General features: G+C 39.9%; 2 protein-coding genes across 3 annotated transcripts in view; one reads left to right on the forward strand and one right to left on the reverse strand.

Moving 5' to 3' along the window:
* The window catches only part of f9b (coagulation factor IXb), a 19,535-nt gene continuing 1,240 nt past the window's right edge, over window positions 1-18,295 (reverse strand). The window contains exons 2-8 of one of the 2 annotated variants that reach the window (XM_063488559.1): window positions 4,043-4,209; window positions 3,750-3,774; window positions 3,545-3,658; window positions 3,314-3,445; window positions 1,422-1,783; window positions 836-980; window positions 1-579 (exon numbers count right to left, since the gene is read on the reverse strand). In XM_063488559.1, the coding sequence (XP_063344629.1) occupies window positions 20-579; window positions 836-980; window positions 1,422-1,783; window positions 3,314-3,445; window positions 3,545-3,658; window positions 3,750-3,774; window positions 4,043-4,209 (1,505 nt within the window). In that variant the 3' untranslated portion in view covers window positions 1-19. The remainder of the gene's footprint in view (window positions 580-835; window positions 981-1,421; window positions 1,784-3,313; window positions 3,446-3,544; window positions 3,659-3,749; window positions 3,775-4,042; window positions 4,210-18,295) is intronic. The other variant, XM_063488560.1, reaches the window with a different exon arrangement.
* LOC134637969 (fibroblast growth factor 13-like) overlaps window positions 10,644-18,295 on the forward strand; it is an 18,442-nt gene continuing 10,790 nt past the window's right edge. Inside the window, exon 1 of the mRNA XM_063488562.1 lies at window positions 10,644-10,910. Within this exon, the coding sequence (XP_063344632.1) occupies window positions 10,862-10,910 (49 nt within the window). The 5' untranslated portion in view covers window positions 10,644-10,861. The remainder of the gene's footprint in view (window positions 10,911-18,295) is intronic.

The raw sequence follows: 18,295 nt of genomic DNA on the forward strand, positions 1-18,295 counted from the left end.
AGCTGAGTCATGAATCCTGTTAATTGTTTATACTGATCTGTGTTACGTTACTGATCCATTTGTAGTAGTGTGAGACCCGGGTATAGATGCCATACTTCCCGTCTTTGGCACACTCCTCTCCCCAGCTGACGATGCCTGTCAGGAACCAAGTTCCTTTGTAATTGGTGGCATGCGGCCCACCGCTGTCCCCCTGGCACGAGTCCTTCTGTTCACTTTCAAAGCCTGCACAGAACATAAATCGGGTGATATGGTCTCGGCTGCTCTGTTTACATTTGGTGCGATCCACATAGGGGACTTCCAGCTTCTGGAGCTTGGTGGCCTCGGGGCCTTGAAACCTTATCCGGCCCCATCCACTCACAAGGGAGACCGTGGATTCTCTCACAATGTTCTGTATGAAGTCTCTGGGGCCCAGGCAAATGGGACGCCGCTTGTTGGACAAGTCCACTGGACTGCCAAGTTTTAGGAGCGCAATGTCATGGTTATATGGTGAGTTCTTGAAATCATACATGTGGTGGGGATGCCTTTCGGCCACCTCATGGTCTCGCTCTGGACCCTCATCATGGTTCACATCATGTTCACCTGGAAGCATAGATTAAGATAAAGATTTTCTAAGACAATGTAAAATTCTGCACAAGGAAGCAAAGTCTAAAGTATTAGACAACTTGTGAAAAAATATTAAAGAAACAACTGAAACATAATTTGTTAAAAAGCATTGAAGCTGAAATGAAAAAGGAATAGCCTGATCCCTACTTTAGGACAAAACAGTATCTGTACTTTAGAAGTTCAAGTGAAAGATTTAATGTTAAAGAATGCAAGTAGCCTTTGTTCTTCCTACCAACTCTGATGAAGAATTTACGTTCTGTGCCATCGTTGTTCCACAGACAATGGGCAGCAGTGATGACCCATAAGTCAGCGAGCAGGGATCCTCCACAGAAGGGCCGCGCTCTCTGCACGCTGTCTGGGCGGAACATCAGGGCCACCTTCAAACACAGAAAGAAAGGCAAAAAAAAAACTTGCAACAGAAGAGCAGTGATGCAGTATTCTGTTTTAAAGAACCGACCGTTTCTTGCACATTTTTTGAGCATCTGAAAACAAAAAACACTCAAAAGCAGCACGTTCTCTCTGCATGGCACAGGCTTCAAACACGGGTCTACACTTACACTTCTAATGCATCTTCATTAAACCTGGCGCTCAAGTGCAAGTTGAAATGTCAAAGTCTATTCAAAAGTCCTTCTATTTAAACTATTGCACAGATTTAAAAGTTGCTGACTATTTGAGGATTACAGCTTACATCTTACTTTACAGCTACATCTAAAACTCATGCAAATGTTCTTGCCCTGCTGGGATTTTTGTTCCAGTTCTTCACATATTTGCCTTCACTGCATCCCCAGCTCCTCCCTCTCCAGCCTATATCACAGTACCTGCCAAGGTATCTCTCCAGGAATGGCCGTATCTCCTCCCACAATTCTTTGGCCAGTTTTCTCTTGAGCTGTGACGTTGGGGAGTGTGGCATACCCCCAGGACGACATCTCTGTCTTTGTTTTTGGTGTATCAGTGACACTTCTCACATGTCGACTGCCAATCACAGCCTCAGAGTCCAGAGAGTCATTGCTCGGGTTTGAGTCGGTCATGGGATGGTACAGATAATCATACTCTGATATATCTTCATCATAGAAGTAATCGTTCCGGGTATCGTTGTAGGAGAAGTTTGACGATCTTGGTTCTAGAATGGACCTGGTGAGAGAGCTGGAGGACAGATTCACACGACCACAGCTGAATGGCTCTGGAGAAATAAAAGTGAAATAATAGGGGAAATATTATATTTTTGCCTCCTAGATTTGTTTAAATTTTACATTGTCATTTTTTATGGGGTTGGAACTATAGTTCTTCAGATTTTTCTCATATGTGCAGATTGCTGACCCAAAAAAAGAAAGAAAAAAAAGAAAAGAAAAATACCTATTTCCTTTCTGTTCCCTTTGAACACTTCATCTTTAGCAAAGTCCAGTTATAATATGTTTAAGCAGTATATCATAGATGAATGTGAATACTGTTAAGTTCCCTAAATGTTTTTTGTGGTAAAAGAAAAGAAGAATTTTTTCCGTTCACATGATTTAATTAGTCCGGCTGCTGAAGCATGAACTAGCGTAAAAATGAGAACTATAAATTTTGCACCCCACCACTTCCACTGGAGACGTGTTAGGAAGACAACTTCAGGAGAAGTATGAGGAGGAACAATTGCATTAAGAACAATCATCATGAATATTTACATGAAAGCTTATTTCCTTTATGATTGTTGCCTCTCTGTGGAATACAAAATTTACATGTAGTCATGATAAAAAGGAAACTACACGGTTTGTCCTTTCTAAGGTTTCACACATCAGGACATCGTAAAAAGCTAACTAATCTGTACTTGGCTTTTAAATGAGGTAAATGAAACCATGGATAAACAACAACAAATGAAATATTATTCCAAGTCATTATTTATGTAACAAAAACTAAGCTGAAATGCAGACGCAATATAAAATAAACTATATACATCCGTAATTCAGTAGCTTCCAGACCACCATTAGCAGCAATATCTTAAATTAATGGTTTTTCTTTGTGGCTTTATCAGTATCTCATGTGGCTGTGGAGCAGTTTTGGCCCACTCTTCTTTACAACGTTGCTTCATTTCATTGAGTTTTGCAGGCATTTGTTTATGCACAGCTCTCTTACTGTCACACCACAGCATTTTAATCAGGTTGAGTTCTGGACTTTGACCGGGCCATTGCGATGCCTTGATTCTTTTCTTTTTCAGCCATTCTGTTGTAGATTTGCTGCTCTGCTCAGGATCATTCTTCAGGACACATGGCCTCACACTTGGCTTTAAACACTTTGGTATACAGAGGAGTTCATGGTTGACCCAGTGACTACAAGGTACTCAGATGATCTGCTTCAAAACAAGCCCAAATCATAGCCAATGCCATGTTTTACTGCCATGCTCTTTTAGAGGCTTCTAAACAAGCCATAGTTGTTCAGTCTTTTTTTTTCTAGCTAATATTAAAACCTGATAAAGACGGTTTTTTTTTTTATTATGTCTTCATATGTAAAACCTTAGAAACTGTATTGTAGTTGAAGTCAGAATGAAAAATAATCAGATGTTAATGGAAAATGTACTTAGTAAGTTAAACTTTAAATTTAATGTGAATTGAATTTCTTCTATGGGTGCAGATGTTTCACATAGACTGTGGTTACCTTTTATGAAAGCACTCGTTCAGAAAAAAACAAAACAAAATGCTCTTACCACTGCACTAAATGCTGTGTGTGGTTTTACCTATTGGTTCACAGCTCTTCTTGTTTGGCCCAAGTATGTAACCAGTTGCGCACCTGCACACAGCTTGATTAGCCTTCATAACACAGAAATGAGAACATCCGCCATTGTTCACCAAACACTGCTTGTTCACGTCTGGAAAAAGTCAGGAAAACAGAATTAGCTTTCTTTGACAAAACTTTATGGTCTTAGCTCAAACGTTGTTTCAGCCGAGTTATTCAGATCCACACTCACCGATCTCACAGTTCTTGCCACTGAAGTTTGGTTGGCACAAGCAAAGATAACTGTTGATCCCATCTTCACACACACCTCCATTCTGACAGGGGGGTGGCTTACACTGGTCACCATCTACAAATGACAGACCACACCACAAGTTTAGAGAAGATTGTGTGCTGTAAATTCTCAGCAAACATGAGAACTTGTACTTTGTTTGTCTTACCGATATAGCCTGCCCAGAACTCCATCTGAAAAAGGAAGATCAAATTAAACGGGAAGTTCACCAACCATCCATCAAGCTCTGATCACTAGACCACTGTAACTGCCCACTTTTGGAGATATAAACAGTCAAGATGGCCGTTTACATCCTAATATGGTGTCAGCAGTGCCAGCCTCTTAATACTGGTAGAAGCATAGGATTGTGCGTGCAAGTGTGTGTGTGTGTGTGTGTGTGTGTGTGTGTGTGTGTGTGTGTGTGTGTGTGTGTGAGAGAGAGAGAGAGAGAGAGAGACCTACAGTTTTCTCATCATCCTCAAACACCTCTCTGGCCTCCTCCATGCTGCAAATTTCTTCCATACATTCCCGCTCCAGGTTACCTTGTTTAAGCTCTTCAAAAGGAGTGTTATGTCTGCGCTTACGATGCAGCACGGTGTGTGCCATCTGCTGAGACATGAACACAGCTCCTGAAAGGGTAACAAAAGACAAAGAGTCCTCACTAAGTTTAACATAATTATTCAGAACTATTGATAAAGGCTGCTTTCAGGGATATATATGTATGTAAAACCTATATGCATAATATAAAAGTACATTAAAGATGGACAGCTACCAGGACTGAAAGTGAAACCAGCATGGAAGTGTCTTAAATCTGGCAGCAGGGAGAGGTTTGTTGGAAGCAGGCTGAGATTCTGTGCTTTTTCCATTCAGATCGACAATGCACTCATCAAAACACCTTTATGGTGACCAAAAAGCCCAGCTTGAGGCTAAAAATTTACAACTTTGCTGTCCAGTGACCATCTTCTATGTACAGTCTGTGATATTCCTCTGCAGTAATAATATTATTGGTGTTCTCACTTGTGTAGAGAGTCTGCTATGGTCTCATCTTCATATATCTGGTGATCCCTTTGACACATGATACCGTGCTTTACCTTTGACCTATCTTAATCATTTAATTGAGCCAAACAAAGAGCTGATACTTGCTACAGTTTTACATCCACATCTGCTTAGGATAATCTAGACTGACTGCTACATGTACCTAACTCAGTGGTCCAGCTATCATCCCTGCCTTTCCAGCACAAGACGTCTTGCAAACAGCCACCAAACAAGCACCAAATTGTCTAAATTATATCAACTTAATATTTCAGATTTACATCCTAACCCTGTGGATGGACAAAAGCAAACTGGGTTATGATAAGGGCTGGCCTGAGTAATCCTCATGAATGGTTAAAAATATTTACACCTACAGCCTAAGCACTTAGGAATCTTTACAGATCCAAGTGAATAAGAACTTTAAGAATCGAGGTTATTAACCAGGCTTTCAAAAGCAATTCAGTGGTCACCTGCTTAGCCACCAGCCTTTTCCTATATTTTGTGCAGCTCTAAACTTTGCTGAACTCATTTTCCTGCCACCGCAGTCAGTACCTGCTCTGCTGCTTTTTACCTGTGTTTTCTTCTGTGACCTCAGCACCCACTCCATACATGTCCAACAAAAAACCAGCAAAGCAAACCAGTGCACACACTCTGGCCATCTTGTCGTTGTCAGTTGTCTGTCTGACTTTGACACTAAACTCAAAGCCTTATCCAGCACTCCAAAGTACAGCAACACAGTGTTTGCTCACTGGTATGTCTGCAGTGCATGTGTGTGTGACTGTGGGTGTTTGTTTTTTCAGATTTGTGCGTGTGTGTGTGTATGAAGTATGTTTGAGGGAAGGATGTGGAGAAAAACTTCATGTGTGCATGGAAGAAAAGAGAGGTGTCCCATAAAAGAATAAAAGAAGGTGCTTTTTTTCTACACGTCAGGCTGAAATTGAGCAACATCAAATATTGACTGCTGATGGGACGGAACAGTTTGGACATTAGCTTGCACACATGTGTGTGTGTGCGTGTGCACGCGTGTGTGAACATTACCAGCTGTTGTTTATCATGATGAGTCTTTTCCGATAAGCAGCTTTTGCAAGGCTTACGTGAGGTTTCAGATGAGTTGAGTGCACTCGCACAGGCACATTTACGAAAACACACACCCACAAGTTTGTACTTCTCCATTTCTGGGTAAGTTTATAATGAGGGCTCAGGTCATTGAGCTAGTGTCCTTGATCAAGTGACTGAACCCAAAGTTGTTCCCAAAGTCAATTAAGAACCTTGCATTTCAGCTCTGCCACCTCTGGCACATAAACAAGAATTTGAGACTTACTGTAAAGCATTTTTAGAACTGATGCCACCATATTTGACAGTTAGTACAGTGTTCTTAGGTTTGAAAGCCTCACCTTTATGCCTCCAAACATACCTCTTGTCAGTGTGAGCAGATCAGTCTTTGTCTTGTCTGACCATAAAACCTTTCAGCAGAATTTCATCTCATCCAAAGATGAAAGTTCTTTTAGACCTTGGCGAAGTGGTGACACATTCAAATAACATTCAAATAACATGCAATAACACTACGTACAGTTGTTTGAACTGCTAATCCTGGAATCTCAGTTGTTTAGAAAGATACCCAAGAGACTTTCCCAACATGTGTAAATCTACATTTCTCCACCTTAGATCTTCACTGAGTTCCTTGGACTTTTCCATTGCCTGGTTGTCAGTATAAAAGTCTTTTTTATACCGACAAAGAGAAACTACCAGTTATAGTCAGTCATAATCATAAGAAGTTAAAAGGCCATCCCAAGTTAAAAGACACTGTAGAACCTTCAGCACCAGTTATTAAACTATTGAAAAATGATTTTATGTATGGATTACAGAAAATCCAAAATGAATTCAAACTTGTGGATCCAATTCTTGTTTCTTAAAGTCATTAAAGATTTCCACCTTGGGGGAAAAAAGTATTCATTAAATCACCAAAATTACAAAATTACCAAAAAAGTTGAAAATATTAGGAAATAAAAAACAAAAAACAAAACTCATGCTTAAAATGTTTGTCTGTCTGGAGGATCCAGTAGTTGAGGGTGGATAAAGTCACCATCTTTGTTGTATAAGATATTCTTGTACAGCTGACGCCACCAAATCAGGTTTTCTGAATATTGGATTAATTTCTATTTCTGCTCTCTAATGTTTTAATCCATTAGTCCATAAATTTGCGGTGACTGGGGCTCCTGTTCAGAGTTCACTTTAAATCTGAAACATATTTCTTCACAACTGGAGAGTAAATGTCCTCGATTTATAAAAATGCTCACTGAAATCTTTTTTTGTGTGTGTACACTCACACGCACACACACCTGGAGCATTTTCACAGCTGGCAGTTGAACCTTCCACTCTAATGTTCATTTATAGTCCTTTTGTATGGAAACCAATATGTGTGTATTTATTTATGTAATATTTTTGTCTTGTTTACTCAAGACCGTAGCTCTGGTGGAGGAGCAGGTCACCCACTAACACCAACATTTGATTAGCAATTATAATTTAACTGCATGCTTTTATCAATAACTAACTGGCAGGGATAACAATAGCAACATAATTGAATTACTTAAATGCAGTTACCTGCATGTGATATTACAAATGTAGGCAGGAAAGTCACCTGAAAGCCATTCAGATACAGCAAGAAAAGGAAAAAACATCAACAGAAACTCATCAGTTGATGCTGAAACTCGCACACTGAAGTAAATAATGTCAGATCTGTACTAAGTGTTGAAGGCTGTTTGATTAGATCGTGAGCTACGCAGGGTTTGACTGGTGATAAATCACTGTGACTGACAGCTAGGTCAGCTGACCTTGAGCCAGCAGCTCCTTAGCAACTGCGCCCGTGTGGTGATTTATTGGCTGAAGATGGCTTAGATGGAGCGAGCAGGGGGTTGCATCCCTCTTTTTATGGCAACTTATGTAAGCCTTTAAATTCATCTCACTTGCAAATTAGATATTAGAGCGTAAAATGGGAAGGGGGATTTCACAATTAGCAGGTTTGAAGCAATTATGAATAGATCGCTGCCTGCTGATTGGTGTCCTGGGAACAGATTTTATAGCTCTGAAGATGAGGAGGGTGGTACTGGTTTCAAGCTTTACAGATGACAGAGAGAAGTAAAAAAAGAAAAAGAAAAAAAAGTGGGTTAAAAGCAGGAAAATCCTATTACCACCACTGTTTTTGATGGACTTTTACCTATTTGATATCAATGTTTGCTGTTAACAGAGCTGCTGAAATCTTGGTTTGATTTGTAGGACTCGATGCTCCAGATCTAGGCATGACATCGAGTCAATTACCTCCTTTATTCATGTCCCCATTTTCTCCAGTCAGTACAGAAGTGCCCCCTCTCATTCCCATTAAAATCATTCAGCTCTGTTGCCATTAGTGAGTCATGAGGTCATTGCTGTTCCCTCAACAACACTGAGTGGTGTGCAGCTGATCTCAGACATGCACACAGTGCGGAGGAATTATGACTGGCTGAATGAGAATATTTTAACTAATACACCTGCCCCCGGGTACAGTGTTTCCACTGTGGCCAGGTGTTTGTCCCACTTGAAAACATGCTGAAACTAATGACATGAACATGATCAGAGATGGTTAATCTAATCCCCCTGTAGAGTAAAGAGTATAATTCATTTCTCATTTCCATGTCTTTGCCCTAATGTGGCAATACTCACAAACAAGACAAGCAAACTACCCTGTAATGGTTTCTGTGTTTAATTTGTGTTACCTTTCTCTGTGTGTGAAATCTATATTTCTGGGCAGAGTGGGTTTGACTCCCCCCGGAAATGAGAGTGGGTTTGACTCCTGGGAAAAGGAGCAGACTTATGTACCACTTTTTGTTCTAATAGAGCAGCTGGTCCCAGATCAGTAATCCTCCAGAAGGGGGCTCTTACAGAGGGACAGCTGTGCTTTGGTCTGCTGGCTTAGAGTCAAAAAGCCACTATGACGATGTCACAGCTCCATTATACAAAGTCGTCATACAAGAGATGTAGTAGCAGCATTTTGAAGGGTCATGCAAGGACAAAAATCTTTAACAAAACACAGTGACATAATTTCTCATGGTGCAGGAAATTTCACTGAAGCAAATAATTCTATTCATGATATTCAGTGAATGCGGTGAGGTGAAGGTTTGGGAAGAAGCCGCTCCAAAGAGACACTCCTTGAATATACAGGCTTGAATCACTGTGGCCTGAGGATGCAGATTTTCTTTTTTCACAGGCTTTTTTTTTTTAATCTATTCATTTTCTTTTGCTTATCCGATTTAAGGGCACAGGAGAGCTTCAGTCCATCCCAGGGCAAGAGACACAGTCCATCCTGGACGAGTCGCCAATCAGTCGCAAGACTAACACAGACAACCATGCTCATATTCACACCTATAGCCAATTTAGAGTCACAATCCAAAGACGAAGCCACTTTTCATTCAGTCAACCAGAAATGAATCAAAAACAGGCCTTTAGGGCAGAAAAGTGTTGGAATATTATAATATGGAAAAGAAAAATACATTACCCAATACCAATACTAAGTATGAAGTTTAAATGGGATCCAAAATAAGTATTGACCACAGTAAAAAACACAAAAAAAGCAAAGAAAAAACTACTTTTCAGCAAAAATTGATTAAGTGATCAATAAATGGATTCATTTGCATAGTGCTAGAGTGCTGAGTGCAGTAGTGGATTTGCATTTCTTGGAGAGAAGACAACCTTGTGATTACACTGACCTTCTTTTCTTCAGTAAGAGCAAAAATGTGCATCTTTCAGTTTCCGTATGTCTGCTGTAACCAATGTCTTCATTATTGCTCAGTCTTTTAATGTTTGATGCAGTAGAGGTGTTATAAGGAGAACTGTTTAATTTGTCAGCTGGTGGAAAGTCCTTCTCACTTGTTTTGTCTTTGTTGTATTTATAGCTGTTAAATTTCTTTCAAAGATCCCTTGACTACTCAGAGAAAGAGCTGCAGGATATCTGCCGTTTTTAAAAATATATCAGTTTAACATTTAGAAATAGTGAGCCTGCAAAACACTTTATTAATGACGTATTTATTTAAACATGAAGGACTGCAGGTTTCCTATAAATCACCAATTCTTCATCATCTTCTTCATCTTTTTGCCGTGGTACCTGGGTTGTTGACCCAGAGTTTTGGGTTTTGGAGAAAAAAAAGATAAAAAGGAAGAGCTGTGTGTTTCTAAAACAGGTGCTCATCAGCAGGTCATCAGATCCTGATGAATACTTTTAGTCGTTAGGTCAGTTTTTAACAGTCAACAGTGTGTCAGGAATTTTGTGTTTTGGACTTGTAAGCTTGGTTTAGTTATTTTAAAGGTTTTTTTTGTCTGCTTTGCACATACAACTGTAACATTTATCATCAAGTTTATGTCCTTTTTTTCAGTTGAACCTGCCTCCCCAGTGTTACCCATGTATTGTCTCCATCTGTGATGTTCCTCTGTTTAGTCTCTTCCTATTTTATTTCTGTAGTCTTTGTCTTGTGTGCTTAGTGTTCAGTTTTAGTTTTCCCCAGTCTTTTCCCCCCTTTTTTTTCCAGATAATATCCACTGAACCTTCCCTGCCCATGTTCAAACCATCTCAACCTTGTCTCTCTAACTTTGTCTCAACACCGTCCCTCTGATGTACTCATTTCTAATCATGGGTGTTGGTCACCCATGAATACATGGCTGTGTGTTTTGTCTTTTCTTTCGGACTCCGCAAAAGGCCATGAGGTCAGTGGTCCAACAGCCAGCAGCAAAGATAAGCCACTTACTTAAAATTATAGCAGAACATGAACAAACGCCAGTTAAGCCCGTGTAATGTTTTCAAATCCCTGCAACACAGTTACAGATGAATCCAGTGACTGCATCTCTGCAGAGCTGATAGAAAATGATAGGCTACTTTTAATTCCTCATTCAGTCAGAATACAATGAGCTGTCTTTGGCTCGTGCCCCCCCCCCCTCCGCGCGCCATCATCGTTTCAGTTTGTCACTGCGCGCGTGCGAGTGCAGTTTTCGCGCGTGCAGGATCGGAGGGGAAGCGCTCCTGCTGGTACATGGTGACATGTAGGAGCACAGACAGAGTGGAGCTGTGCAGAGAGCAGCATCAGAGGAGCAAGAGACAGGGGGACAAGGAAAGAGGGGAAAGAGCTGGACCGTGCGCAAAGGGACCGGACACATTAGAGGAGAATGAAAAAAGTGAACGTTTCACCTGAAGTTTGATTCAGCGACCGGTAGAAGCGACGGAGCTCCATGAACGTGATAACGAAAAGCAAAGAGGATAAAGATCATGCTTCCAAAGGTGAGTAACGGTGAACCCGAGTCAGGAGGGAGACATTTTATGTATTTATTTATTGTTTATAGAGGGAAGGAAAAAAAGAAGAAAGATGTGGTAGCCAAAAGGTCTGCGATGATGCTGAGTCCAGCACGCTCCGTGGCCACTTAATCCCATTGTTCCCACAATACAGGGCATACAGGGCATTGTGTGGAAGCCTCAACATACACACTTAAACCATTTGGAAATGTGTGTTTAGGTATAATGTAAATGAAACCCGTGGGTTTTTAAACAAATTATTATTTCGTGGATGTTGTCTCTCTATTGGTTTTGTATTTAACAGCTTTGAGGTATTTTAAATATATAAGAAGAAACACAAACCTATGAATTTATTACTTTTGTTTGAGATTGAATTTCTTGCGTTCCGAGCTTGTAAAATCGTTCAAATGTGGTGTGTCTCCCCCCCGTGAAACGGTTTGCGAGCACGCACAAATTCATTCATTCCTCCCCCCTGGACAGCAGTAAAATCGACGTGGGGTACACCGCAATGGAAACTGGGAAACTATGATTGCCATGGAGACAAAAAAGGGAGTTGCCTGCAAGCTGTGCTCTATCATGAATAATAAGCTGTACGTGAAACCCGTGTCATTCATGATTGTATCTTGCATACATTTTATTTGCTTTATTTAGCACTAAGAATTTGGCCAACATAAAAATACTCGTTTTTATAACTTAAGAAAGACAAATTTAGCAGATACAGGAAGAGTTTAATATAACAAAAATCCAAAGATTGCAGTTTTAAACAAAATATTCAAAGAGACTGGAGGTCTAAAAGGTAAATGTAGGTCTATAACACAAATAAGTCACATTTGTGCTTAATGGTGGGGAAAGAGGCTAACGCTATCTATTCTAAAAATATATGGAGAGCAAAAATAAAAAAACAAGCATCGAGCCTGTTGTTGGAATTATGAATTAACAACACATTTACGCAGACAGTAGATAGCAAACGCTGTAGCCCTGCTTAAGGGGAGGTGGATGGGACAGTTAGCCAGAGCACATTGGCAATTTTATTTAGTTTTTCATTTATTATTATCATTATTAGTGAATGACACTGTTGTAACCTAGCATTTTACTATGTGGCTATGATTGGTTGTTTAGTTGACAGGCAGCTGATGTATTAAATATAGATATTTTGAGCATTTCTGGGGGGAAAACAACTAATCATTAATGAGAAATCATTTTAAGTTTCAAGTATTTCTTATTATTAGTTCAGCTGATTTATTTCCTTTTTGCATAAACATCGCTTTGTACTCAAAAGCTCAGAGTTTCATATTTGCTGCTTCTTAATTGAATAAAGTTGAAATCTAGGCTACTTAATTCAAATAAGCTGTGGCCAGAGAGACTCGTCATCTCTGGAAACTCTCTGACAATGGGTCCAAGGATTTCATAGCAATACTTAAAAGCAGTCAAGGTGCTGTTGCCTGACCTGTAAGTCTGTGTGTCCTAGACCATCAATCACAAACCACCAAACTGGTCATGCTGAACGATGTTACAGGCAGCATGACCAGCTACAGGCAGCTGCTCCAGACCCTTTCAGGACTGTCACATGTGCTTACAGTGAACCTGCACACATCCGTGAAAAGCACAGAGCATCAGTTCTGTTATTCTGGTCCTGCTGATGGGTCAAAGACCTTCTACAGCCTTGTCCAGCTTTCCTACAGTAACTGCCGGTCTCCTGGAATCTCCTCCATGCCCTTTTAAAATAGCACGTACTGCTGTAAGAGCTGGACCTTTGTGCAAACTTTGTAAGGTCCAGGTATTGTATGTATTTTGTTTAATGTAGACTATGCCTTTACCTTTGTCTACCTTTGAAGAGTACAAGAATAACAATATTGAGCTAAAAATGTGCATAGTAGATCCAATTAAACTTCAGCTTCTTTGTACCACGTCGATTTTGCTCAACAGCTAGTGACAGTGCTGTAATAAACCAGGTTAATGTTAACCTTTACTCACCTATGGGGAACAAAGCGAACACATCAGTACACAGAAAACCCAATAAAACCAAGTGTTTTACCAGAGTAGGGCGAAACCTTTATACATTGCAACGGATACAATAAAAGCACCTTGAAATATTGCTTTTGAAGGAATGCATATTATTTGTGTTTTTTATAAATAGAGTATTTGAAGTTAAGCAAGGTTATTACCTGAACCACCAGGCTTTGAATTTAGTTTGAATGACATAACAAATATATAAATACAGTGGGCAAAATAAGTATTGAACACATCAACAATTTTCTAAGTAAATATATCTCTAAAAGTGCTATAACGTGAAATTCTCAGCAGACATCGGTAACGACTCACCCAATCCACACTTCAAGTCAAGTGGCTTTATTGTCATTTCAACCATGTGCAGTGGTGCAGTACACAGGGAAGCGGGACAACATTCCTCCAAGACCATGGTGCTACATATAACATATAACAGACAATCAACACAGGACTAAATAAAGTGCAAGTGTGCAAAAATTACAAAAAACCAAAACAAAGACAGAACAGAATGATACAGACACAAGACAGTGCAGACACAACAGTGTAATAGAAAAAGTGCAACATACAGAGACATCCAACCATAGATGTCCATAAATTAAGTTTTGTGTAATAATGAGAAATGACACAGGAAAAAAGTACTGAACACATGAAGAAAGGGTGGTGCAAAAAGACATGACGCCAGCTGAAATCTATCAGCAATTAGAAAGCAACCCTGCCACTTAGGGCAAATTAATGTCAGCTGGTTCAGTCCCAACTGATGGCCTATGAAAATGTGCCTCATTACCAAGGTGCTACACAAGAACCATCTCATGATGGGTAAAACCAAAGAGCTGGTGCAATACCGTCACAACCTTATTGTTGCAAAACATGTTGATGGCATTAGTTACAGAAGAATTTCAAAACTGGAAAGTGGAAAGAACATAATTTAACATAACCAGATGCTCCCCACAAGATTTTAGGCAAAGGAGTGAGAAGAATTATCAGAAGAGTTGTCTAAGAGCCAAGGAGCGCTTGTGGAGAGCTACAGAAAGACCTGGAATCGGCAGGTACAGTTGTTTCTAAGAAAACAAGTAATGTACTCTGCCACCACAGTTGTATGCATGCTCATCATACAAGATGATGTTTGCTTTTCATCACTGATGAAGGAAAGCATGATGAAATATGTTTAAAATATCTTGTCTAAATGTTGCTCTAAATGCGCAACATTCGGACAAGCCTGTGAAATAATGGGAGAATATCGTCCGGTCAAATGAGACCAAAATCGAACTCTTTGGATGCCATAATAAACACCATGGAAGAATGAACCAAAATCACACCTGAGCAATCCATGCAACTTGCTTTTCCATACAGGAGGCGTCTTCAATAAATAAGAAAAATCACTAAGGTTGTTCAACATTTTTTCTGTTTCAGCTCTCATTATCTCACATAACTTAATTCTGTGGTTTGATTTCTCTGCATGTGTGGATTGGATGAGTCGTTACTGACATCTGCTGAGAATTTTATGTCAATAGCACCTTTAGAAATATATTTAATTAGAAAATTGATGATGCGTTCGATGCTTATTTTACCCACTGTATATACATTAACAAAATAAAGAGACATGCCTCCATAGCACAGACTGAGGTCACAGTTAGTAAATGCATCAACTTATTGTGGCTTGTTCATGAACACAACATAAATGAGACACACACACACACAGTCGTGTTTTCATATTTTAGTGGGGACATCAATTGAGATGTTTTCCCAAGCCGCTTACCCTAACCATCAAAAATGAATGCCTAACCCTAACCCTTAGTCTAAACCAAATCATATCCTAAGGACAACCCTGACACCAAAACCACATTTTGAGTCTCAAAAATGGCTTCAAAGTCATGCGGTCAGGAATTTGTCCCCATAACGACTTTTGGTCCCCACAAGTATAGCAATATTTCAATTTCTGGTCCCCACGAAGATATGTAAACATGGTACACCCGCACTGTGAATGACCACGGCAGACCCGATAGCATGAACATGCTTTGCAGCATACTTTATTCCAAACACGGTTGCTGTTACAAAACACAGAGCTGCAGCTCTCCCGCTGCCAGCTCAACATACCAACAACGACTATCACGGGACCCGCTGCAATACTTAAGTCGGCGGGGCATGATTGCAGATGCCGTGCAGGTGCATCCACCTTCCCTGCACATTCACACTTCGTTGTCTCCGAGCTCACAGTACTGCTCAGCCTTTCCCATAGCTTTTCCCTTCAGCTTCCTGTTTTCCAGCATTATGTTATCTGATGGTGCCATCCAGTGGCTGATCGCTTACAAAACTGGTGACATTACATTGTTTGAAAAATCCAAAGGGAAATACATTTGCAGATGTTTTTCTTTTTTCTTTCTTTCTTTTTCTCGTTCTCTTTTTTTAATAGACTGAGGTTATTAAATACTGGCTACCTGCCCAGGAAACTGTCTTTGAAGTCTGAGCCAAAACATGCCAGCTGCCATCTTTGTAATTTGCTATTCAAAGCCAAGGTTACAAAGTTATTTTGGGAAAAAGAAAGAATTTTGGTACACAAAGAAAGAAAGAAAGAAAGAAAGAAAGAAAGAAAGAAAGAAAGAAAGAAAGAAAGAAAGAATGAAGCAAACAAACAAAAAAGGGAGAAAGAAAGAAAGCTGACCCAGCTCATCCATCTGACTAATAGAGTTATTTCTTGATTACAGGTAGGCAAACCATAATAACGCAAAACAACAATAATATCGGAAATGTTGATTATGTAAAATCAGAATCTACAGAGTTATTTCAAAGATGTTTTTTTAAATTACTTGTTCTACTAGTTTTACTTCTTAATGTGCTGAGTTTGCATGTTCTTTGGGATGTTCTGCATGCAGCAGCAGTTGCTGCAGTCTGTTATTCTTTGCGTATCATGTCTGTAATATGGATGCTGCTGTCTTTTACCAGGCAGCTTCACAGGAAGAGCTCTTAGAGGACAGCAGTGTAATGGGCTGATAATACACAGTTGTGGATAATTGTGTAGAGTCTCTATATGGTTCATGGGCATGTCTCTGAGTGAGGCTGCTATTTAATGTGCTATGATGTGGATAGCCCACTGTGAGAGAGCCACTAATGGTGTGTTTGCTTGTGTATTTGTGTGCACACTATGTGAGTTTGCCTCTGAATTAAAGTTTTTAGTAGTTTCACTTCTAGTTGTTTATCTTAACAGAATTGTGTGTGTGTGTGTGTGTGTGTGTGTGTGTGTGTGTGTGTGTGTGTGTGTGTGTGTGTGTGTGTGTCTGCCTGAAAGGCTCCAACAGCGAGACAGTGTAATCAGTTTTCTATATGAGACCTAAAATTTGAATCACCAAGCATGTTGGCTCCACTGGTTGAACTTGTAATCAGGGTTTAATTAGAAGCAAATATAAATAAGAATTTCGCCTGGAGCTTGTTTAAGGTCGATGACTACAATTATGGATTGGTGCAGTTTAAGCTGTGACAAATACTGAAAAGAGCAATATCTGATGTAGACCTTGTTTCCTATTAATCTGATTTATTTCACCAAGTGCAGCTTAGAAATTTCCTGCTTCTCTTTGTTAAAACTGTTTAGCTGAATTTGAAATGGCATTTTAAAAAGGTTTGTGTTTAATGACTCACGCCCCAGTTTGGGCAGTAAGCACCAGAGTCTCTGTTGTAATGTTTACTGCTTTTTGAGGGAATGGAAAACATGAATCTGATTGCAGGATTTTGGGGATTAAAACCTGATTATTTCTTTTTGTTTGTTTACATTTTTTTTTTTTTTAGCAATTGTTTAAATAACCATATGTTTTGCTGGTAAATGAATTGTTTAAGTAACAAAAGACAAGTTTGGATACTGACCAAAATAGTCACAAGAGGCCCCTGTAAATATAGCTGTCATGTTTTTGGACAGAGAATAACTGTGTTTAAGTGTTGAAAGAGGTCATCAGAGAGTATTTATATGTCGGCTGCAGTAACATAGATTTGGATGAATGTGTCTCAGCCACATTACAAGGAAAAACAAACACAGACAGCGTTTCCTCGATAGGTCCTTGGATTTGGGAAGGGCCTGCTGGCTCTCTCCCTCTCTTATTGTGCCAGATCAGCGGGGCCTCGAGATGAATCATTAATGACCGGTTCCAACGGCTTAATGGCCTCTAATGTTCTGTAATGATCTCCCGTCAACGCCATGTACGCGGCCTTAATGGATCCAATGCCGTGGAGAATTGTCTGGTTTGAACTTCCATAATTCGCCCTGTTTTCGACGAGCGGCGCACAACAGGAAGTGCAAAAAGCCACGAGCAAAAGGCTCCAGAGCTCCGCGGGCGCAGCATGACTTTCCCTCTCCGCCGATCCACTTCAGGTAAGATGAGAAAGAACAAAGTTAGCTAGAAAAAGGAGCCAAATCTGTGCCTAAATATCACCAATATGTTCTGGTAATAAGATGTGCAAACGAGACGCGCTAAACTAAGTTCAAACAGCTCAACTCAGGCGCTGGACGTGTTTGAAGTGGCTTCTGAATTACGAATGTGAATTGTGGACCTTAGAATATTTAAAATGTTTAACTTTATGTTGATAATTTTCTATTTAAAAAAGTTTAACGTGTTTTTTTTTTGTTTTGTTTTGTTTTTAAATAAAATGGGTTTAAAGACGAAGCGCTGTCCGTGGTGCTGAAAACAGGGCAGGACGCGCCCTTCTGTTGGGAGGACAGCTGGACTTCAGCACACCTTAGCAACGCGCTGGCTCCTTAAAACACAAACACATTCACAACGAATCGCCTCGGCTCTGAGTTTATTTCACGAGCTTAACTTAAAGAAAAGAAAAAACACAACATGAAACTCAACAGAGAAACATTCTGAGTGAGTTTTGGGAGCGTTAATGAATTCTATTATCGGTTTAACACCAGTCCGTTTAGGCACAGCGAAGACTCGGATAATCCCTTTAGTGTAGAGTCGGCCTGCAGTGCAGTTTCTTACACGGTCTCCTCCACTAAAACCACTTTGCATCCAAAGTTTTACGTTAAATAAAATATTTCAAGCGCGATTCAAACAACGCATTGATGGATTAAATGCGCAAACAAATTCCGGGTCTGAGCATTTCACTGAAGCATTTTGGCCTCGTAATGTCATGGCGGCCAGTCGCAAAGAATTTAAAGTGTTGAATTTTGTATCGCAAGCTGTGAATGTTGTTGTGCGTGGCTGATTTCACTATTTCACTATTTCCGACTCTTGTGTGGTTAGACTGAGTTTCTCACAGTTTTTTTAATCTTTTTAAAGTTTAGGCTGCTGTTTTTTTAAGTATTTTTCTTTTTTCCAACTTTTTTTTAATGTATTCAGTTCTTAAACTGCCAATTGGTGGCGCTAATGAACTCCAAC

This window comes from Pelmatolapia mariae, linkage group LG10_11 (assembly GCF_036321145.2).
Source record: "Pelmatolapia mariae isolate MD_Pm_ZW linkage group LG10_11, Pm_UMD_F_2, whole genome shotgun sequence".
Taxonomy (NCBI): Eukaryota; Metazoa; Chordata; class Actinopteri; order Cichliformes; family Cichlidae; genus Pelmatolapia; species Pelmatolapia mariae.